The 24,538-nt window shown below is 37.6% G+C and overlaps 1 protein-coding gene across 3 annotated transcripts in view; it reads right to left on the bottom strand.

Annotated features, from left to right (window-relative positions):
• LNPK (lunapark, ER junction formation factor) overlaps window positions 1-22,519 on the bottom strand; it is a 50,418-nt gene extending 27,899 nt beyond the window's left edge. For 2 of the 3 annotated variants that reach the window (XR_007632070.1, XM_050340158.1), the window contains exons 1-8: window positions 22,440-22,519; window positions 18,644-18,725; window positions 17,334-17,378; window positions 15,960-16,147; window positions 12,728-12,786; window positions 9,459-9,499; window positions 3,109-3,189; window positions 2,975-3,026 (exon numbers count right to left, since the gene is read on the bottom strand). Coding sequence is in view for 2 of the 3 variants with exons in the window: in XM_050340158.1 (XP_050196115.1) it covers window positions 2,975-3,026; window positions 3,109-3,189; window positions 9,459-9,499; window positions 12,728-12,786; window positions 15,960-16,147; window positions 17,334-17,378; window positions 18,644-18,670 (493 nt within the window). In the remaining variant the exon portion in view is untranslated. The remainder of the gene's footprint in view (window positions 1-2,974; window positions 3,027-3,108; window positions 3,190-9,458; window positions 9,500-12,727; window positions 12,787-15,959; window positions 16,148-17,333; window positions 17,379-18,643; window positions 18,726-22,439) is intronic. The other variant, XM_050340159.1, reaches the window with a different exon arrangement.
• Window positions 22,520-24,538: the final 2,019 nt, after the last annotated feature.

Here is a 24,538-nt window from a genome sequence, read left to right as displayed (position 1 = left end):
TTGTACCGATTAGTATGACATGCAAGTTTCCATTTCAACCATTAAGTCAAAAACCTACAAACTAACTAACCTTTCATCAGTTGTCTCATACACAACACTGTCCAGTTTGATTACACATTGGTCATTATTTACCCTGTTTTCAAAAAGACTCAATTACAGAGCTCAAAATAATGAGATCTGCTGCTTGGCTAGCTTGTGTCCAAAGAGAGCAAAGAGAAGATCAAGGAAGCTTTAATGTTAATGTGTTAACACATATTTTATCATTCCAAATCACTTTAATTCTACCACATACTGCATGCACCAAATTATACCATAACCACATAAAGATGTCATCTAGTTACACTAAGTTATATACTGCACAGAACATAAGTTAATACTCATTTTGGCAGATAATTAATGTGATTGGCAATAAGCTTGCAGGCTTTTTGATAGTTAAAAACTGAAATTATTACTGCCTACACCAAGAACAAGATATTTGGAAAATAAGTCTCCATGATTTCACAAGCTAAAGCCAAACGGGGTGTCCCTCCTGAATTATAATGTATCTCCAAGATACAACAGTCTGAATACCCACTTTTACAGGGGCAAAAAGCAGCACCAATTCCAAATTCAATGCCTTGGAGAACAGATTGGAAAAAAGACAAAGTTGTGATATATATGAACAAAATTATATTGAATCATACAATTACTTAGGTTGGAAAAGGTCCTTAAGACTATCAAATCCAACCATAAGCCATGACAACTTACACAATTTATTTTCCAAAATCTTTTGCAAGGCTAAACTGCATTTCTATTCAGGATAAAGCAAGTTGCTTACTTTAAGGTGGATGCATCCCAAGAAGCTGAATGTTACATTTTCTCAGTTGCATCCCCACTTAAAGGTCTCTGGTTCACACCATGACACAATCAGAGAGCAGCACTTATATTCTTTGCAAATGAAAGATCCCTTCCACCAGGCCCCTAAGACGTTTACAGCCAACCCTAAATAAAAAGTTCTAAGCATAGTTAGTGTGGGTAAACTCCTCAGCAACAACTGTTTCACAAATCTACTCATACCATACCCCACTTATTAACGTCAACCACAGCCTATAGTGACTGGCTCAGAAATAATTCTGACTCTCTCAGAGCCTCTCCCTCACAGCTCTTCTATTAACATTCAAGTCATAATCAACATAACACAGCACATGCTGGATCCAACTAACCTGCTTTTGACTGACTCAGAACCCAGGATCAAAAGCAGGGGCACTGTGCTTTGAACACCCAAACATACGCGAGGCTAGTTATTTAATTGGGACTGAACAACAAAGTTGTCACCACTGCTACTTAAACAGCCTGAATAGAGGGTAAGAGAACATTCATGTAACTCCTAAGATGTTTCAAAACTGCTGCTGCTATCTCTTAATAAAGCCAGGGTGACTAAAGACTTACCGGTGTCTAATTTATAGATAGCTATCTCTATATCTCTACACAGAAACACACATTTCCAGGCAATTTCCTCTCCAGGTCAGTGTTACTTGCATTCTACAAACACATCTGTCACACTACTACTGGATTACTGTACTGATTTCTAACATATTTCAAGGAGAAGGATGAATTTTATAAAGAGTTTAAAAAAGCCAACCATAGGCTACCTAAACATTACAGGTATGACAGAAAATTCTTGGCAACCACCCATGAGCTGTATTAAAACAGAACAGGGTGTCAGAATGGTCCTTCAGACTGAACAAAACTATGAACACTGCAGAAATGGAATGATGGGAGAGACAGGTAAAGAGCAAACTTGAGGAAAAGCTGTTGAGCCTAAGACACCAGAAGAGATTGAAGCTTTAGTGCTAAGGTACTGGACTGCAACTATTCACTGTCAATGTCAACAAGTAAGGATGGTTTTAAAATGACAATTTGAAGCTAAGCAAGAAGAACAAAACAGTGCATTTGATGATGCAGCTTATAAACGCCTTTGTGAGTAAATTCAGGTGCTCTGCACCCAAGAAAACCAGTACTCCAAGAGTGAAAAATGAAATAATGTGTTTGGTTACCCAAAAAATCAGACACAGTTAAAAATTCTAATATATTCCCTAAAGCAATCTGTTTATTTTATGGAAAATTATTAAATGCACATCAGATTCTGCAGTTTATTTTGAGCACCAGCCCTTACAGGTTATCATAGCAAGTTAGCTACAAAGGTCTGTCTTAAACTGTGAGTACTACCTTCAATATTACAATAAGATGTAGCTTTTATATTGTCTTCATACAAGCATTTTCAGTTTAATTACAGCATATTATACTCAACCTCAACAAAAACATAACAGTAGTTTGTTTGCACAAACATTTGCATAAATTTCACATTTTTAATGCAAGCATTCTACTCTGAGTGTAGAGGAAAGATCTTTCCAGTCTTGAAACCTGTGTGTGCAATCTAGAAAAAAGGTTTCCTTGAAATGCAGGCAAGCTCTTTTCTATTTTATTATTTTTTTCAATAGCACCTTTAAATGGAACATCAATAAACTAGTAAAGAACTATTCATTCTTTTCAAAAAGAAAATCTCCAATTTCTGCACCAGCTTTTCTTTTCCTGCTCTGTGCACCAAATAGAAGTAGCTTAAGCACTGCATTGGGAAAGGTCTAACTAACCAGAAGTAGAAACAGAACTGAAATGCTAAGTGAATTAATATTACATAAGATTTAAAAACACCTTAATAGTCTAGAAAAATTGCAAGTATGCCACAAGAAGTTTTTTCTCTGCTTTAACATCAAGCAGCATTAAATATCCTGATGTCTAGAACATCAGCCTTTAACAATAGAACCTTTGTCTGAAAATACAGAGCAGTAATGGCCATAGTCTAATGAACAGTCTATTAACCCTAAATACAGGTCAACTGATCTACAAATTTTATCATAGAGAGACTTCTAGAGTGGAAATCACTGTGAAAGATGAATATCTATGCTAAAGAGCAGCCGTTTTACAGGGCTATTACCTTGTCCAGGTCTTGGGGTTGCAGATGTTCCAGCAGATGGTAGTTCAGCCTCCTGCCAATTAATTATAAATAACATTATCTGAATGTTCAGTTCCATAGTACCTTCCATATTACATCAATAACAAGACTCTTACCTTTGCACTTGATTCTGGATCAAACCTTTCAAGGATTAATTTAGCAGTCTTATATGTTTCCTTCTCCATCACTTCCTCAAGCTGGAAACAAAAGGTTCCACACATAAATACAGAATTCTTCAGAGTACTTCCCCCCACCATGGCCTCCCACTTATAAGCAACTTATCAATGTTACCAAAAGGTGAAACCCAGTCCAATGAACCCGTAGCATGTTCAGATACCTGCAAGTTCACTGTATTCAATGGAAATTAAGTTTTGCTTTCAAAAATAGTTTCTAAATTCTAATGGACTACTTGTACTTAACAGCTTTATTGCAAGGAAACACCAAATATTGCTAATTGTTTACATATAATGAGGAGAATAATTACAAGCACCAACTTCAATAATGGAATGTGCAAAAATCTATCAGCCATCATTATTGGAAGTTATTAGACATGACAAGCAAATGACAGGCAATTCCTTAGATTTATTTCCTCATAGCACTTAATGCTATTAATTTAAGGAAGGTCATTAGCCAAGTGCTTTACAGAATAAAGTCCCTGTGCCAATTAACTGCTGTCAGCATTGATTTTAGATTATTTATTAGCAGAAGCAATTAGCTTGCTGCAAATGCTGTGAAAACTCACTAACTAGAGAACAGCCGTGGAATTTGCTCAAATGACTTTAAAGGCTGGATCTCCATCTTTACAGCAATTCAAATTGCTTTTCAGAAAAAAAGGGAACATGTTAAGAATTTAAATAAAAAAATTTACTGAGAACTATGCATACTTTAGGGAATGTAATTAAAGCACTTCATTATTACAGCATTTTATTTACAATGCACTCAAGTGGCTTTATAGCTAATACATAGGCTTAATTAAAAAAGTAATCACTAGTAAAGTATCATTTTAGTGGCTAACAGCCAACATCAGAAAAAGCTTAACTTTAAAACTGAGATAGTTGCAGTTATGACAAATACCTAATATGTATAGAAATCATAATGTGTTTTACAGTATCTTAAGCAGACCTTTTCTCCTAGATATGCTGACTAATGGCCACCTTCAGCTAAAAGTGGGGGCTTTGTTTGTTCTGAAGTTTGCTGTTGGTGTGAACTGCAAAACTGAAAAGGTCAGTGGTCAAAAAATTAAATTCTCTCAAACTCATTCATCACTGCTAAAATAACAAATGGTGCAGGTTAACACAACTTTTATGCCGTTATTTAGCTAGTGAGAAACTAAAGTTTCAGCCATTCTGCATATACAGACTGTGAAGGGTTTTTACATTTAGACAGACCTCAGAAGCTAAATAATTTAAAGGATACTGTGTATCCATCTAACACTCACTCCACCACACACTTCTTGAAGTTTAAGGCAAGGAATACAAACTGTTAATTAAGGACTGTTGAAACAAAAAGGGAGTGAAGAAGGAAGTAAAAATCAATTTCCTAGACTTGTATTTCAGCAGGACTTTGGAGTTAACCCACTAACTTCGTAAAACAAATGCCACACAGTGTAATAAGATCAGAATTAATGGTCTAATAGGAAAAATAAAGTATTTATTGCTTAAAAAAAAAAACAAGGCAGACTTTTATATAAAGGGTAAGGTTAGTGAGGTGAAGCTGCAAAGCGGGGAAGTGTTAACAGTCAGTGTCAGTATCTGGCCCCCCAAATCAAAATTTAAAAAAGACAAGTTCGCTTTACATCAATGAACATAAAATGCACACACTTGTCTGTACACCAAAAAGAAAAATGAGAAATAATGTTCTGCAGCACAAAGCAACCTTTACGAAGAGAAAACCAGAATGCTCTACCATCATTTGACACTTTCCTTATCTAAGGCACTTCTTGCCTAGTATGGTAGCTATCTGTGGATATTTGAGTTCTGCAAAAACAGTGCCATTATTTGAAACAGGAAAATTCAACTCTCAAGATTCAGATGTCAAAGTTATTCTTCACATTACATAGTTATTGGATAATTCAACAAGCTATTCTTTATATTTTGAAACTCATATAGAGCTTTATAATTCTAGTAAAGCTGAATCTGAACAAGAATTCAGTATCACAACTCTTTAGAAATTTTTTGAAAATGTTTAGATATTGTCATATTGTCAGGATTTCTATAAGTATGTTCACAATTTTCATGCTTTTACTTCTAGGGTATAGTTTTCTAAAGCAAATTGAAGTTTGGCTGACAATACCAAATTAAGAATCAAAAAGGTCAAAGTTTACTCACTGTGAACAAATTAGTGTAATTACTAGAAGCAAATAACAGCCTGTGTAAAATTCAAGTACTAGTTCTATGTTTGCATAGAGAAGAAACAGGCTTGTGCTCTGCCACAGCAAGGCCATTTATGAATGCAAATCAACATGTTGACTTCTGAGCACCTACCATCCTGAAGTATAATTGTGGAAAGGTTAACCTAGGGCTGAGCACTGGCTTACTAACACAAACTGCTCAATATCTCTTACTCTTTTTCCATAGTACACTCTTCTCTGAGATCCAAAACTTCTCCCACAAAAACATTTTCTATTTTCTGCAACGAGTTAACTCCTGGTCTATCATTATCAAGCATAAATGCTGAGCAACTAGAATCACAAGTGAACTCTCCATGAAAGTTAATACCAGCCTAAGCATGAATTTTTCATGGAATTAACCACATCTTAATAAAGAAGCATGGTCGTGTACCACATTCTCTCCTATGAATATTTGCAAGGATTGCCTCCTTTTCAGCTGGCAACCAAACTAAATTCCTGTGGGAACACCAGTTGCCTATATTGAAAAGCAATATGAGTAATGTATTTTAAGCTTCTTGTAGAAGCAATTTAGCAACTGAAGTCTTAAGTACTGGCACAATGCAAACTACTTACTTGCTATACTGCTATGTGAGTTCATAAACTGAATTACTTGCTACGATGTCAAACCCAACTACGAAGAGGTATTTCTTTATGTTCACATAAAGCCACGAGACTCATTTCAGTCTACCATATAAGATACGCCATGTAAGTACACATAACAAAAGTTTCCTTAAAATTGGAAATAAATTATTTAAGTCAGAGTAATCAAGTATATTCTGAACAGATCCATACAAACAATAAAACCACCAAAGTAACTGCTTTGCATGAACACTGCACGAAAGAACTCACTTATTTGACCCTTTGTCAGTAACTACGATCTTTAACTGTATTCTGAGCTTCCAATTGCATGCTTGCAGTATTCCAACATACACTGGGTAACACATACCTGACAAAACTGGACTTATACAACAATCAACTCCTAGTAAAGTTTTTGTTGCATGCTAAAGGTTATCAAAACATTAGTGGTTTTCTATGCCTGGAAGGCTGAAGGCATAAAGTCAAACAGTAATTATTTTAAGTAACAGAATTCATATGCTGCTATTTTTTTTTCCATTACTAACATAACTCCAAGACAGCCTTGAACCCATACTAGTTTGTTGTGTTTCGGTTGGATTTTTTCCTTCCTGGAAGATTAACAGATGCAACTTTCTAAACTCACGTATGGAATGGCTAAGTCTGTCAAAGTCTAATATTATACTCATCCTACTATTCAGAGTAGCTGAGCAAACTTCAGCAAGGTTTAATTCTAAAATTAGCAAGGTAATTACTATACTATCTTCACAACTCTGTCCTCAGGCTAAGAATTATCCCGTCTTTAAGACTGCTGCTCCAGGTAAACTCTGCATTAATTCTCAATTGTATCAGCTTAATACATGTCCTGTACCCTTGTTTTAATATGCTTAACCCTCTGAACTTGCTCATCTATACATGTTCAGGCTTAAGGGCTGACATCCTCATTAAGTGAGAACTCTAAGGCCGAAATTCCAGCTAAACAGTCACGAACACAACCACAGTATCCCTTATGACCAAGGAGGGGAAAAAAAAGCTGTATCTCGTAGTAGTGCATTAAGTACAGCTAAGCAGTTTAATCCCTACCCCCAGTTCATAACTCAACATGCTTTAAAGTATTCACTAAGAAAAAAATAGCATAGAGAGTCAGTTCTGTGAGAAATAAGCATTACACAAACTTTGAGTCGAAGTACAGGATAGACAATACTAATAGTCATTTCCAGATGAAGTGTTTATGTTTGTCAAGTATTTTACCCACAAAAGAATCCATATGACTATATCACCAAAGACAGAACAGAAACTGAACAAAAATTAATTTCTATTGAGCAGTCACTGAACAGCCACTAGGGCATTATATCTAGTAGATGAGAAGCTTACACCATTTACAGGTAAGCCCTACAACGGGTTTATGTCCCTCCAGCACACAAATAATGTCTGTAGGGAGAACATGGACCACATGTTGGCAAAACACAGTACTGTAACATTTTTCAAAAGGACAATTGTCTTCAATATAAGATTTCTCCAGCAATTTCTGCAGCTGAGATGCAATAAAGGGAAAAAGCACAGCTGTTGTGGCAGGCTCACAGTGCCTAGACAACAATTTGCATTATGAATAAACAGGAAATACATAATTTACTCATCCTAGATACTCTGAGGATCACAATATAAATATCTTAGTAACTAATTCTATTTGCAAACCCTGCAGCAAATCAGAATTGAACAGGGAAAAAAGATTCCTCTCCCTCCCCATTATTTTACTTGAAGATTTTTGTTTTCTTTTTCCAAAAAGTAGGTGTTGCTACAGTTATTTATAGTCAAAGACAGCTTTAAGGAAATCAATCCAAAACAAAACCAAAACCAAATCTGAGTATTATCAATAATTTTACAGAATACAATTTTATGAGTGTTTTTATCTAAAACACAAATTATATTGTCTCATTACTTGCATCCCCTTCCTGCTCATTTCAACATGTTCCATTTCATGTAAGATTATCAAATTTTAATGCTTAATTGAATGTCTTAAGTAATGATGCAACTCCTAACGCTCCTAAATTCTGAGTAAAAAATATCAACATTACCCTGATTCAAGAGGCTGAATAAGTGCTCTGTTTCTGGCTCTTTGCCAGGAACCAGGTACCCACAAGATCAAGAGACAGTCAACAATTTTTAGTGCCCTCAGACTGAAAAATAGCTGAGTCATATGTTATTGGACTTCCCAGAATCTGTTCGACTAATCCTATTTAGAAGTTTATCTTTAATGATTAAAAGCTTGAGTTGCATACATACTAATGGTAACTTATATTTTCAGGTTTAAATTCTCCACAGTTACACTATAATTTCATTATTATTCACAAAGTATTTGAGCAGTTTTTTAATTTTTAACTACTGCCTGCTCTTCTACATTAGGTTATTTTGATTTCTTGCATATGCAAAATACACATATACATTGTTTCAACAGTATCAATTCTCAAAGTAAAAAACTCTCCCTTTTCTAAACCAGGTTTTTCCTGACTAATCTTTTATTCAATGTCTTTTCTCCAAAGTGCTTCTCACACACAAACATTCAGCATCACTAGTTATTCTAGAATAAATATGAAAATTTTCATGATTACAGAAAACTAAACTTAAACTGAAATGAAGACTTTACACTTCAGATTCCAAAAACTGGTTTGCTCTCCACTGTGCTTTTTCTGTTCCAAGAATTTTCCCTTCAAAGCTACCAAATGATTATGTTAATTGGAAACATTAACTAATTTCAGTTAAGCAGTTTTTCATAAAATAAAATTAACATAGTTGTCATGCTCATTTCTTTCTTTCTCAGAAAATGTAAGCCTGTCCAACCCCTTTTTATCACCACTCCAAACAAAGGACACATCCATTTAAATATTAGCAAACCCACTTTACCAAAAGACGACAGTTAGGTTACAGGTTATTTTTTTTACATCTACATTTTAAAAGTGGCAAAAAACAGAGTGAGAAATTGTGGCATAATACCAGACTCTTATCTACCTCCCTTTTGGTATCTTTGTTGTGGGTTTCCTATTAATTTAGCTACCAAGGCAAAATCCAGAAGGTATAAGGTAAGCACTTTAGGAAACTCATTAACACTAAACCCTCATAATACAACTTCTGGCGGTTTTGGAGGGAAGAAGGGCTGGTTTTTTTGGAAGGGGCGGGGAGGGGCAAAGGGAGAGTGTTTGGGTTTTGGTTGTTTGGGAGAGGGGACTGTGTTTTGGTGGTGGTGGTTTTTAAGTTTTGCCTTACGAGGCTGGAGATGAAGCCAACAACGTAAGTAAACAGCAAACTTCCTTATGGAATGATTAAGCAGAGAGAAAACAGCTTTGCAATATTACAAACATTGCAAAGGGGGAAAGTCATCCAAGACCTGGAATCTTTCCCATCCTAAATTTGTCTTACTGAGATTACGTGTTGGTCAAGTGGATGCAAATATCTGGAGAACAACAGGTTTAGTGGACCATAACAACCCAGTTTTTAAGTTTTACTTACTATTTTTTTCTTTTGAGATTTTAAATCTTCCAGCGCATCATCTAAAAGAAGGACAACATACATTAGTTTTCAAATATAAATAAAAGATTTCAGTACACTCTGAACACTGACTTTGCAGTGTAAGACCAGGAAAAATTACACACTGACCACTATCAATCCTAAACACCAGTAAACTTTGTATAAAATAACTATTTTATGTGAAAATAAATCACTTAAAATGCTGAAACTGCTTATAAATTATAGCCTACTGTTATCACTTTATAGTTATAACTATTAAAAAATTTTATGTACCATTTCCTCATTAAGCAAACCAATTCTAGCCAGTGCCCTGTTTTGACCTACATTAAAACTGGTATAACAATGGACCAAATACACTTAATCTCATGAGTCAATCTACAGAAAAAAAGCTTGAGGTCTAAGCATTAATATATATGAGTACCAGATTTACTGGCTTCAGTATGTCACATAAGCCTCTTAACACATACTAGTTCCAAATGCCAGGTCAACTCTGAGCTTTAGAGCTCAGTGTATTTCACCCTTTCTATACTTTCAGACTACAGCAAACACCCCAGTTTTGTAAGAACAGCTACCTGAAGGTCATTTTACTACTAAATGTTAAGAGACTCTGTTACAACTAATAGGTAAAGCACCCAACCTCTCTAAGAGGAAGTGAAGGAAGAAAGGTCAAATCCATGTGGGATTTTCTTGTAAGTCAGTGTTTGCAGCTTGACACTCATGGAAATCTCACTGTAATAAACCATCACCTAATGCTCTATTGAGAGAGTAGAAGATGCTCTCTCAATAATACAGCTTTCTACTACATCCTTCACAGCAAAAAGAGTTTAACAATAAACTTTACAACTTTTTCCCTCCTACTCAGCTCTAGTGAACACTGGCAACTAAATTCCTGTAAAACTATAGCTATTTTTACCCATTTTTTCAGATTTCAAAGCAAGAAAAAGCTTCACAAAACTCCAAGATATAAAACTAAAACCCATCAAACTAAAAATAATATTTTTTTTGCATCTTTCTTTAGACATAAATATGTCATACCACTTCAGGAACACCATTACTTGAAAGTAAGGGAACAATTACTTGATCTTTCCAGAATGTCGAGACTCATTTTGATAGAATAAACCCTTTTATTAAATGCAAAAAATATTAAAACTGGGCATGCATATATTTGAAAGTTTATGCAATAAAAGGGTAACTACAACAACCCATATTAGTTAAGATAAATAGAACATGGAACAAGACCATACTTAGTACTGGGCTGGACCACAGAAGATGGGCAATTCCAGAAAGTGTGCATCTTCAAATTAATAAGATATCTCCTTCATAAAATTTTACATTTATATTAGTACACAGTCTCATGTAGCCCCACGCAGATTAACAGCTTGGAATGCACTGCAGTGCAGTGTGGTATCATGCAGCCAAGCAAGCAGCAGATACAGCCAACTGTTAACTGCCACTTAAGAAACCAAAACCCAAAACCACTTTTAGTACAGAAGTGCCTTGAACATCTTCAGGCATGGCTCTCCACCAAGCCGTGCAACCAGCTTTAAATGTGGGTGTTTCTGATCACTCTGCTTCCTGTATTCAGCAAGAACCGAGTGAAACACCTGCCCCTTCAAATGTGGCCAAAGGGCAATTACTGCAAAGTACTCTCAAGAAACCAATATATCTCATCTTAATTAAACCTAAAGAATAAAAGGAATTCATACTAGAGAAGTCAATACCTGCAATATACCTCATTTATTTTCCCCACACTTTGGGACAGATCAGCCTAAATCTCCCTTAACAGTTGTTTTCCTGACCTGTCTTAAAAACTGAAATTCCATAATCTCTCTATATCACCTTTCCTGGAGTCCAGCTATGAATTTTCCTCATTCAGAACATGTTCCTAAATCTGATGTATGCTGGTTATCCAGCATAGAGCTTTATAGTATTAAATAACCATCTCCAGTGACTCAATGTGTTATATTAACTTATCCCAGAATAAAAGGTTAGCTTTGAGCCACTTAGTTGCCAATTTGCTCTCTCAGCTACACCTCCTCCCACTGTACTGCCATTAACTCTTGTACCACACATTTCATTTTTCTTTTTCAAATACAGGACTTTTATCTTTGAGGTAAAACACTTCGTTTTTATCCAATCTCTGGAAACACATTGACATAATAATCCCTTTTGGCATGTTCTATCATCTACTAAAAACCTTTATACACAGGTTTAACAAAAGCACCAGACTTGCCTGTATACTCAAAACAGCAATAAAGACATTTAAGCAAACTAGAAAAACATACATACTTTTTTTCTAATTCAGTCATGAAATGCAAATATATATTCTCCTTAGAAATGAATCACACGGCACTACAGAATAGATTGACAATTTTATTGCCACATAAAAATGTATGTTCGGCGCTCGCATATCAAACACAAAAATTAAGTTTAACAAAAATTCCAAAAGTGATGTTTAACTCGTAAGCTGTCACAAATTACATATATCATGCTGTTCTGCAAGTCATAAAACACAGGGCAACATTGAGATTCTCCTGTATTATTGCTCACATCACCATGAGATATTGTTACAGGTTGGACTGCTCTCAAGGAAAGTCTCAAATGAATTCTAACTACTGCAGACAAGTGCCACAGATGCTGTTTTTAAATAGCATGTAGATTCATTCTAATGCAAAATTTAACAACTTTTTATATATATTTGAACAAATGCATTACTTTTTGGTTTTGTTACATGACTTCCAATTTTCCTTAGCTCTCAAAAAAGCAGAAACATACCTGCTTATATCCTTTCCACTCAGGAAAACAAGCATGCTTTGGAGAACTTGTGAGAGAAAAGCTATCTTGACAAATAAATTAAAACATCTCCTATAAATTTCTTCTCTTATATATAAGGATAACAGATTAAGACTCTTGGGATACTCGCAAGATGCAAGTATCAAGGGAACTACTATTGTTTATATTTCCTTTTCCCTCGCTCCCACTTTTACTCTGTCTTTTATTCCATTACACTTTGACACATGCAAAGATGGGAGAAAGTTACCACAATTTTACAAGTGAAGTGAAAGATTAGGCAGTTTCCTTCCTGTTCTTTCATGAACCATGTCATAGAAATAAGTGTAGCTAATACTACCCATTTCAGTATCAACTACAAGACTACCTTTGCCTGGAAGCCAAATGATCAAAACCATTTACATTATCGTAGTAAGCATCATTCTTATCTAGCTCCATATTAAAAAAAAAAAAATACTTACTATTCCTTTCTGTCCGTTTGGAAAAGAAGAAAATGAGCAGTGTTCTTATACACCAGATTCTTTAAAACAGAAAGAAGAATTATATTCATTAAAATAAATTACAGTAAGCGTTTCTGAAGTCATTTAGCAAACAGAACACTTACCAGATGAGATTTGGCAAATACAAAGAACAGAAATCTTTAGACAATATTTATACAAAAAGCTAAAAATTAAATTAGCATCTTGTCAAGACATCAACATTGCTCTAAATAAAATGCTCTTTTCTATTAAAATTTAACCAAGTATTACTAAAGGTAGAAATACTAAGGCAGCAATTGCAAGTAACATCATCACTTACTAAAACGTTCAGCTGAATATTACACAGTCATCACTTCTTATTTGATAGATTTATTATTCATGTTATCCAGAAAACCAAGCTAATAAGCTATGGCCCAAAATCATGACCTGGGAGATTTGCAGGAAGAATTCAATAGCAATGAAAACCACAAGATACAACTATTGTACAAATACTCTCCCAAGCAGAGTTAACTGACCTGAGTCCTGGTGATTTTACAGAGCTCTGAATCTACTAGTTTTATAGGGTTTCAGTTGACTTAGCTCAAACAACAGAGTAGTTCACCTCAAGATAAAGTCAAACTGATCTATGACCCCATTACACTCAAAGGGTCTCTCTGCAATCATCATGACTTCATTTGCTTACAATTAAATTGACACTTTTCCTGGTAAGTTATTCAGCCTAAGCCATGCAGCAAGTCTCATACTTTAAGCCATTCCAGTGATCTTACCTTATGTCAAGCATTAAATAACAGAGTCTAAATTAGCAATGTTCTGTTTAAGAAAATTGCATTTATATAATGGTTTCCCAGTTCAAAATGCCTTCAAGTATTAACATAGCCTGAGTTAGGCAAGTTAGATGAAGCAACTGGGATGTGAGAGTAACCTATCCAAGGTAAGAGAAACAGAGAAAGAAGTTTAACTATTCCAGGTTCAAAGATATCCCACAATAACTACTCTGAGAATACAGATAGGTTTGCCTGTTTACACACTGCAAAATGTGTCTTCATAAAGCATCAGAAGAAATAAATGCTTACAGGGTTTGAATTGCTTTAAATACCCTGTTACATAAGAAAAAAGTGTTATTTCTTTTTTAATGTATGTTAAAGAGTCTTCTATCAAAAGCTGTATTCTAAGTTAACAGATATGGCAGGACTTCATGAAATAAAAAAACATTTCCTCTTTAAGAACTTTGAGATGAAAGTTTAATAGCAGACCGTTTCATACCAATTTTACAAAATAAAACCATATTTCTCAAAATCAGAACATGCAAGCTTAAACAATTCAAATAAAAACCAGTTCAAGAAGAGCATCCTTCTAACATGCTAACATATTTCTTCAACTTTTCAGATATTTCAACATACATTTAAAATTAACCAAGTTATATTCCTAGAACTTAACTTCCTCTACCAGCATCAGTAACTTGCTGAGACCCTGAGGGACTGACCTAAGGCAGAAATAAGTTGGTGACTGACTGCAAGCTGGAAAAGGCAGACATATTCCAGTTTGATTAGGGCTGAAAAATCTCTAGAGCTATTACTGGGTGGCACCAGGCATTCAGCATGGAGTCACCTCTTGACCGAGCACAAAGACAAGCTGGCAGCTGCTTGCCATTCATATCTGCCAAAAAAAGCTGAAGGGGAATAGCTTAAATAAAAAAAAAATCTGATAAACAGTTCTAAGTCATAGAGAACAACAGTCTAATTTTAAATGTTAGTAAGCCGATATCTAAGTTGGAATTTTACAGAGAGCCATCTTGAAAAAAGGTGGAATTGGAAGACAAACTAGAGAATAAAAACCCATTGAGAAAATTCACAGCACAGCACTAGAAGCCATCTCACCTTCAATGATAAAAGTTTTCATTTCTACACTAATCCTAACACATCTATGTGAAAGGGAGTTGGTAATACTTCCTCTTCTACAAGCCTTTCCTATTAGCATGAGTAAGCTTCACACATTCACAAAAAAGACTTTGAAATGCTTGTCCTTAAGAACAAAATCAATTCATGTTACTGCCAAATATTAATTTGAGCTCTAATTTCTATATTAATCCTTTCCAGTCAAGATACTGCCACTCATGTATCTTCTCCACAGAATTCCACAACAACAGCATATTAGTGTATTATGCATAACACAGTATGACGTCCAAAAACCATCTTCAAGTGCCTTTTTTTTTTTCCCATGGTATGTTATGCTGACCCACGCTAATCAAACTTGCAAAGCCTTAAATATTTACATTTGACTTTACCTTTAAAATCTAAAGCTAGGGCACTGACAAGTCATGTTTTCATACAAAGATGCTGTACAAATATGGACAGTATTTATGATGTTCATTTCAGCAAATTAGTAAATGCACTGTGCTCCCTGTAGGGAGCATCCTCAGCAGGATGCTTTCTCCTCCTTGATCTGAGGGAAGGGGAGGTAGTAAAGCAGCTGTTTAGTGAGGTGGGAGCCCATTTTGTTACTTTAGAAAAGTAGCTTTCTTAGAAAACAAAAGCCACTCATCAGGATGAGCAGCTAATCAGCTCAGTGGAACAAAAACGTTAACAATACTTTCTCCTGTTCACATCCAATGAAGTTTGGATATTTCATTGTTGAAGTAAATAGTCAATGATTTTCCAGAAAAATAGCTAATTACATAAAACTAGTCTTCAACATAATTAGGCTGATGATCTTTCAAGTCAATTCTGTATTAACACACTTACTTTAATAGGTAACAGTAAGTTTCTCCATTCATTCTTGTATTTTCCCGTGTTTTATAATGTTACATTTTATATATAGGTGATATACCATAGGTTACTTTCATATAGAGATGTTACTTTCCAACTAGCAGTAAGAATAAAAGCCAAGATAATGCTCTTTTGCTTATACTACATTACCTTGCAGCTGCTCAAATACAGGTCTCTCTCTCTAGCCCTAGCATAATTTTGATAGGCCAAGTAACTTTACATCCTATCATCTTTTGATGATAAAACTTAGTTTCAGACCCATGAGAGACATTTCCCACAAAGAAAGTGTCTGCCTAACTATTGGGATTTATTTTAGAAGAAAAAATTCAGCAAGTTATGACATCTCAAGGATTGTCAAAGTAAACCCAACCTCCTGCTGAGATGTATTTTCCATCTCCTTTTATCAAACAGACAGCAGTTAGAAAATAAAAAAAGGCACATTTACTTACATGAATGGAAATGCAAAAAATGGAAGTGTCATTGTCAACCTTGCTGTCCATTCGTCAGGAAGACACCACAAATATACAATTAAGCAAGTAACAAGGTAAAGGAGTGAAGAGTAGAGAAGCAGCCCTCCAACCCATAGTTTCTGTAGCCTCTGATTTTTTTCTCTAAATTCTTCTAATGTCTGTATTTCCTGTAAATAAACAGGGTTCAACCTTATTAGCAAAATTAGTAGGTGGTTTTACTAAGCTGCCTTTAAATGTTTGCTAAAATCAGCCCTATCAATTTGATACTTGATTCAAGTCAAGTAGCTTTTTGATCAACGACAATATTTCCCAAAGATAACTTCCATAGCATAAATACACTATTAAGATTATGATATGGGCTACTTGCACTGTATTAGCAATAGGAAAGAAATATTACAAATCAGCACTTTTTCCACAATTGAAATGTATTAGTATATTTGGGTGGGACAAGAGAAAAATAATAATATCTTATGAATGGCAGTCTTTACAATGACATCAATCAATGCTAACCATACTCTGCATCTTAAAACTTTCATCAGGCATCTGTGGAATTTTAAATGCCTCTAATGCTTTATTACTAACATGGGAAATTGCCGAAACATCTCCATTATTTCATGTGTTTTCCTCTCAGTACTTTCCTCACATTAAGAGTGAAATCCTGAACATCTGTATGATGCTTCTGGCATATTAATAAGTGAGTGAGCAACGCTCTGCTGTGTTAACCATTTTGACTGTATTTCAAGTGACAACAGGAGTACTCACACTTTCATCATAAGGAAAACAAAAAATATCAGCAGCATACTTCAAAACAGTTAATTTCCCCATAGAGTACAGACATCTGTCACAAATGCTGGTGAAAAATCACAATTGATTACTGAACCATCTATTCACTTATTCTGCCCCTGACCTTACTACTATCGCAGTTACAACTTTTACACATAAAACCATACATTGAAGCTTTTCTAATCAACCTGATGAATGGAACTTAGTATTAGTGACATTTTCCATTACATGGGACTTTAACCACTAGTGATAAATAATTGTGTAATCAAGGCAGCTTCACATTCATTCCTATTTCAAGCTCTCTAAATAAATAGTTGAGCTGTTGCTTCTCACTATCTATTACAGAGTATGGGTATTTTTTAAATGACTAATAGTAAGGGGAAAAAAAGATAGCAATTCCTCTGAAACTCAGAATCTCTAGTAGTGCAATAATTACCACCTTAATTTAAAATGTCATTACAGTGTTTTATTTAATGTGAAAGAAATATATGGCCAGTAAAAAGGATGCATATTTCAAAAAAAAAAAAAAAAAAACAAATAAAAAAACTCACACGAAGAGCAAACACATACCTTATCTATTTTTTCTAATACTTCTACAGTGGATGGCTTTGCCTGCTTACAAGAGAAAGAACAAAGACATTAATCTCACTTTTTTAAAAGTCAGTTTTTTGAGGATTACTGTCCATTAACAGTTTCCTAATAAAAAGACATATTCATAACAGATTAATAAATTATCTGTTTTACATAAAGGTAATAAGTTCTCCTACTTTGTGATAAACAGAAGGGATTAAAATCAATCACTATTTTACAGCTGGTATTACTCTTAACTGAAGGCTCCTCTCCTACATCACAAAGGATGAAAACCTGTAATGCACATACAACAATAATGAATGTGTAGGTGGGAAGCAAAACAAGAACAGAATTGATGAGTGGAGGAAATAGGCAAAGCAAAGCAAACATATAGAGGAAGTCCTGATCTGAGTACTTCAGCTTTTTATGACCACTCACTCTACACAAAGACACATGGTCTAAGTAAATCATAAGCAACTGCAAATAAGTGTTATCATCTCCAGTAAAATCCCCTTAGGAGCAATTTGAAATCCACCTTCTAGGAATCTTTCCTAATTTCTGAAAACTATCAATCCATAATCTTTCCCCACCCCTCACACCACAAATTCAAAAACCACAGCCCACACTGCATCACCATGAAAGTGAGTTTCCCTTACACAAAACTGACATTGCACCTAAACTTTCATCTTGAAAGGACTTTTGTGTGGAAAGGTCACAAGTCAATTGCTAACAAGCAAAGGCAAACCTAGATTCAAACAACTCACACCTGCCAGGAGAGTAGTCAAAAATCTGGTGCCTCATCTTCCTCATAAACTCAGTACACCACTCAATAACATACAAGCCAACAAAAGCAGATAGGAAGACAGATTTGTATAGGTGTAAGTAGCTACCAAAATATGTGTTCAAACAGACAATGATATTCTGCATGTATCTTATTTTGACCTAAAAATGCCACCAATCTTTCAAGTCACAGATGCTGCAGTATTTATCCCGATGAAGCACCACAAAACTATTCAGACTTACAGAAAGAGTTAAAACTGTATCTTTATAAGTTAACCAAGCCAGTGCCAGACTGATACTGCAAAGGAAATAAAGGACAACAACATGGTTTCACAATTTAGTGATTTGGAGAGAATACTTCTGAACATTGGATGTCTCACTACTAGATTTTTAAATGACATTCATGGGAAAAGTTTAGCACTTACATTCAACCAGCACTAACAGTCAAGCAGTACGTATTAAGAAACATGTCCAAGGTACTCCTATCTTCTGGACTAAAGAAGATTATCTTGTTACACGATTCTACTTACCCTCCATCTTGAAATCAATCCACCCATCTTCAGTTGTGGACAAATGTTGCCAGAGCTATCACTCTTCTATGAGAATTCACAGCTAGAAAATAAAGCATTAAGCACTTAGGAGCAAGCTAACAGCATAATCGAAGATTCACAAATTCATTCCAATATCTAAAGAAATCAAAATATTGCATAAAGCAATGTTTTATTACTGTTTTAATGTTTATTTTTAAATCCAGTTTTCTGTTTCAGAGGCCATCTTGTAAGCCAGTTGATCAGCCTTGATGAGGCCAAATTTATTTTTACTTTGGAAATTCTTAATCAGATTGGAGTCCTCAAAAACAGAGACACAAAATTACTGCTAAAAGAGCCATCAAAATTCTCCAGTAGAACAACAATTTTTAAAACTTACTATTGAGCAGGACTATTTAAGAAACTGATTTCCAGTTATTTCCTCTGCTGCCCATAAGCATAACTCAGTGTTCCTCTTCAGCTGTCAGTCCAGGCATCCAGCATTAATATCCTACTATTCATGAGAAAATTTCTCAAATAAATCTACTTCCTTTTTACACCATCATCAATAAGAATGTACTGGACAGCACTATCATTGTTCTTTGGTATGATCTGTTTCAAGTTCAAATAATCAGTTTCAAAGAGATTTCACTTGCTAAACAAAAGCAGCAATCGGCAAGTTTTCACCACACACAACCCACAGTGCAAATGACTCCAACAGTTCCAAAGGTGCAAAAGCAGCTTACCTCACCCTACACAAACCTGGAACCCTTGAACGACACTAATTCAATGACCTAGGTCCAAGTTCCTGAAACAAAAATGTAGCAACTTTCCATAAGAAGGTAGTTGGAATCAACTGACTTTGAACCTCAGTATAGCAGAATTTCTTTCTGCTCATTTAAATTACAAGTCTTTTACCTAGTGAATGAAAAAGTAATCAGTTCATAACAACCCCAACAGTAAACTGAGGGTTTACCAACTGAGGCTCAAACCTTTATTCTGGAATGAAACAGTAAGACTTACAGAAACAAAGCACTGATCTAGCTAGGTACAAATATAAGTGATTATTATCTTGTTTATTAAGTAACCTTCAGCAAAAAATCCAAATTTGTTTTCAAATTGTCTGAGGTTGTTAGAACAAACTTATATAGGCCACTCACGAGCAGGAACAGTACTGTAGTATGGTGGGTAACTTCCTCATCTTTTAAGAAAGCCAAGGGCTTCAGAATCTAGAACTATAGGCCCCGTGATGTCAGAAACCAATCCTTAAAAATAAGTAAATCCGTATTTGAAGTGCCGCCAAAATGAAGCTATAACAGATGGGCAAATTAGCTCTGCTGCTGCCAAATTACCAGCACAAAGGGGTAAGCTACAGAAAAAGCACAATTACCCCTTGGGCTCTTGAGCAAATTCTCAAAATAATCACTACTACAGCAACTCAACTCAGGAAAACAGCAGGTTGAGTTTTTTTCAAACACACAATTAACACAGATTGTTACACAATTGTCCCTTTGCATGAGTTTTTGCACGACAGTACTGCAGCAGATGTGAGCAGACTCTTTCTTCCCAAGTATTTCTACAGAGACAGATAGTTTCCCTACTGTTTTGCAATAAAGACAATGTGTCAAACAGCCAATCAAGAAGTCTGTAAAACTAGCACAAGGCTCCCAAATCTAGTTTGCTTCCCTAGCATTGCCACTGCTGTTAGGAGCAATAGTAGCTCTCAGTAATGGCCATAAGTGACAGAAACGCTCATGCAGGCTTTGTGTGTGTCATTTTCCTTCAAGCCATAGTTTGAGATCATCTGCAGTAGAAGTGTTAGAGGATATTCTGAGCACAGGTTACCCATGAGATACTGGTGACACTGACTTTTACCAATAACACATTCACAATGCTATTTCTACACAAGTGTTTTTAAAATATTTGGCAAATGCGTGGAAGAGAAACAGGTTTGACAAGTGTCACTGTACATATGATTTTACAAGAACTGTGATGATGACAGGCTTTATACATGCTGCTCTGCAAGTCAGTAATACTCCCAAAACCCTTCCCCAAAGACGTATTAAGGGATTAGGGCCACTAGATGCACATTTACAATTTAGACACTGAATCCTTAGTTCGGAGATACAGAATTTTTCATGATTTCTATGGAGTGCCTCAGATGCTCAAATGTTTTCCTTTCTTTCCTCCTTTCTTTTGACACAACAACACAAATTGTCTTCAGCTGCTTCAAACTCTCCTCCTTCCTCCTCATCTACCACTCCACATACCTATCCCTAATATACTACTACTCATGGTAAGAGTTCTCCTTCCACAAGTTGCTTGCTTCCCATGCTCTAATCAACAAATAACTGCAAAGTACTCTCCACTCTGAAGACTACACTTCTTTAGCACTGAGCTGTGCATTCCACTCACTAAGCACTACTGCAATTGAACTTACTTCCACAAACATTATCATTGATTTAATACACAAGATAGCTGCAATGTTTCCTAATCCTAGCCTTAAAACGGACAACAGAATTGTTAAAAAACACTTAATATAGAAGCTCAAGAAAACACTACTACCAATTTTATTACCTGACTCTCTCTCAAAAAATATTCATTTCTTGATAGCAGCTCCTCTACTCCCAAAACATGTGAGTTATTTATTAAAAAGCAGAAGTGCCAGAACTAAGAGTACCACAGTAGAAAAAGTTTCTCTTTGAAAGAGGGATGAATCATGCTTGATTACGGAAGTCATCCACCAACCATTCCACCAAGAGGGAGAAAATAGTTTGATGATCTCATTTCACTTTTATCAAGTCAGTCTCAAATTTCTTCAAGCTTATTGATAATGTTTTAAGATTAAAACGTCTCCAAAAAGAAAAAAAAATCAGTCTCCCAAGTAAATATTAATAACTGACATGCTGAAATTCAAGACTCCATAATGTCAAGAGAAGACATATTACAAGAAAAAAAAGGAAGTTAGAAACTTGTCATGAAAGCCTTGTGTACAGACATACAAATCTTTCCCCTGAAGGAACAGGCAATGCTTTTTAAATGAGGGTTTTTGTAAGCTTAGTGACTTCATTTTATGTAAATATTTTTAAATATTTATCACTGCAAAGAAGACAAGTTCTACCGTTCATATTGAATCTCCAGTTCTCCCACAATTTACTGACCTCAGAAACCTCCAGTGGGACCACAAAGTTTCTCCAGCTACGAGTGCCGTGGACAAGGAAACAGGCAAAAGAAAACCAAAAGCATCACCCACCACCTACTGCTGGCCTGTTCTAGGTCCTCTCAGTTAAAACACGACACCGAACTTTTTTCTCATTTAAACCTGACTTTCAGGTGCTCCTGTTCGGAAGTAGCCTACAGAGGTTTACGCTTTGTAGAGCCTTAATTAGAAAGGCAAATCAGTTCCCCTACGGGCTGCGCTGCACCGCGGCGGAGCGAGGGCTGGCTGGGTCAGGCGCGGTTTGGGAAGCCCAGCCCCGGTGCGAAGCCTGCGGCCGCCGGGGCCGGGCGGAGCCCGGGGGCGGCCCCAGCCGGTCCTGGGGGCAGCGCTCGGCGCAGCCGCGCCCGGGCGGGCTCCGCAGGGCCCCACCGCCCCCTCCCCGCGGCCCGTGGCTCCCTCCCCCGGGGCTGCACCCTGTCCGCCGCCCGACTGCCCGCGGCACGGCGGGAGAAAGCACCGGCCGCCCTGCTGCGCTTCGAGCCCCGGCTCGAAGCCCCCGGTCAGGGAGCGCCGAGCGCCCCTCTGCCGCCGCCTCGCCGGGGCCGGGCCGGGCCGGGCCGGGCCCCCCCCAGCACGTACCTGCCGCGGGCCGGGCCGCGCATCCCACCCGGAGCCGCCGCCGCAGGAGGGACCCGCCGCCCGGGCGGTGCTCCCAGCAGGCCCCGCGCGGCCCCGGCAGCCAATCAGCGCCGCGCTGCCGCGGGGCGCGCAGGGACGGGGCGGGGCCGCGCGCTCGGTGGGGCCGGAGCGGCGGGAGCGGCCGGGGAGGGGCTGGGGCTTTGTACCGTGCGGGACCCACCGAGCCGTGCGGGACCCACCGAGCCGTGCGGGACCCACCGAGCCGTGCGGGACCCGACCCGACCCGACCCGACCAGCCGCTCCCGCCGCGCCTCGGGGCTCGGCCGCGGCGGTGTCACGGTGCCTCGGGCGGCCGTGCCCAGGCGGGTCGAAGCGGCCGGGTGTCGGAGGCGGTCCCCGTTCTCCTACGGCTCTCGCCGGTCCCCGCTCGCAGAAAATAAAGGTGTTTTAGCCGAGGAACGTGAGGGTTAGGCTGTCTCGTGGGGGGTTGCCCCGGCCTCCTGGCGCTCTGGTGTTGAGCCTCTGCCGATGAAGCGGTGCTGACAAAGGCGGCGTGCTGGGTGTGTGCTCTCCAGGCGGACCCTGGAGTCCCCTGAGAGTCACAGCAGGGGGATGCTCTCACTGTTGCCTTCGATCCCGTCAGCAAATGTGGAGCATCTTTGGAGAGAAGCAGAACTCTGTACTTCTTTAATTTACACTGCTGTAATAACAGCGTTCCTCTCCCTTAGTTCTCTACTTCATCAGTTTTCTTAAGAGGCTGACACACACCACTGGCCTCATGCATAGAGAACAGAGGAACAATGAACACTTGCTCTGTTTGCACTGTTTTTCTGACAAAGTCTCCAGTGCCCTGCCTGGTGTTTTACCACTACAGTTACAGAAGTGGGTGCGTGTGCACAGATGTGGAAGAAAGTCCTTCAGAGTGCCTTGAAGTAGAAATTCCCGTGCAGAAGCTGTTACACCTGCAGCTGACCATGCATTGTTGAACTTGCATGTGACAGTGCATCATAGGACATCCTACACATGTTGTGGTTTTTCCAGTTGTGGTAGTTGATCCTGGTCAGCAGGCAAACACCCCCACAACCTCCTGCTCTCTCCATTTCAGGAGGATGGGGGAGATACTAAGATGAGTAAAAGAAAGCTCATGGGTTGGGTTAAAAGAGAGTTTAGTAAGTGAATGAAAAAAAAAAAAAAAAACCAATGCAAGGGAAATAACCACCTGCCATAAGCAGAGTGATGCCCAGCCAGTCTTCAAGCAATCATCTATCCTGGACGACAAACTCCCCCACCTTCTTATTGTGCTACCCCAGTTTTATTGCTAAGCATGATGTTTTGTGGTATGCAATATCCACGTGGCCAGTTTGGGTCTATTGTTCACGCTGTTTTCCTCCCAAGATTTTCGCCAATCCCCAACCTACTCACTAAGAGAGCAGAGCATGAAAAAAGATAAAGCCTCAACACTGTGCAAGTACTGTTCAGCAATGGCCAAAACATTGCTGTGTCATCAGTGCTGTTTTAGTCACAGAATACAACAAACAGCAACACATGGGCTGCTGTGAAGAAAATTAACTTCATCCCAGCCAGACCCTGTACATCAATTTTGAAAATAATTCAAATTCAAACAGAGTAGGCAAGGATTCTAGACCAGGAGAGGGCAAACAAGATGTCCCACCAGCTTTCCTGGCAACACAATCAGCTCTCAAGTTTTAAGTAGTAGAGCTGCTGAGTCTGATCATCTGCCAGGCATTCATTCTTAGTTTTGACATTGGGAAAATAATCCTTTTAGCTTCTGCCAGTGTTCAGAGTGAACCTAGCTACTTTGTATTATCAGCTAGTTACAGTATCAGCTAAGTAACAACTTCATCTGCATATCATGATTTAGAATGGGCTTCAAGTTCATTCAAATCAAAATAATGGCAGTCAGTGCAGAACCACTGATTATACTCAGAAATACTCCGCTATCGATTACAGAGGTGACCTAGATCTACAGCTTTATTTTCCTCAGTGAGACCTATACTTTTCCTTCCTTTCCAAGTGGAAAAAAGACTCAGTGACTGAGCCTCTCCTCTTCAGCCTGCTCTCTAGAGTCACTTCTGCTT

Source organism: Myiozetetes cayanensis, unplaced genomic scaffold (assembly GCF_022539395.1).
Source record: "Myiozetetes cayanensis isolate MyiCay16 unplaced genomic scaffold, myiCay2020 scf9, whole genome shotgun sequence".
In the NCBI taxonomy this organism is placed as follows: Eukaryota; Metazoa; Chordata; class Aves; order Passeriformes; family Tyrannidae; genus Myiozetetes; species Myiozetetes cayanensis.
The sequence above is the reverse complement of the archived record's forward strand: the minus strand, read 5'-3'. Positions and strand labels throughout refer to the sequence as shown.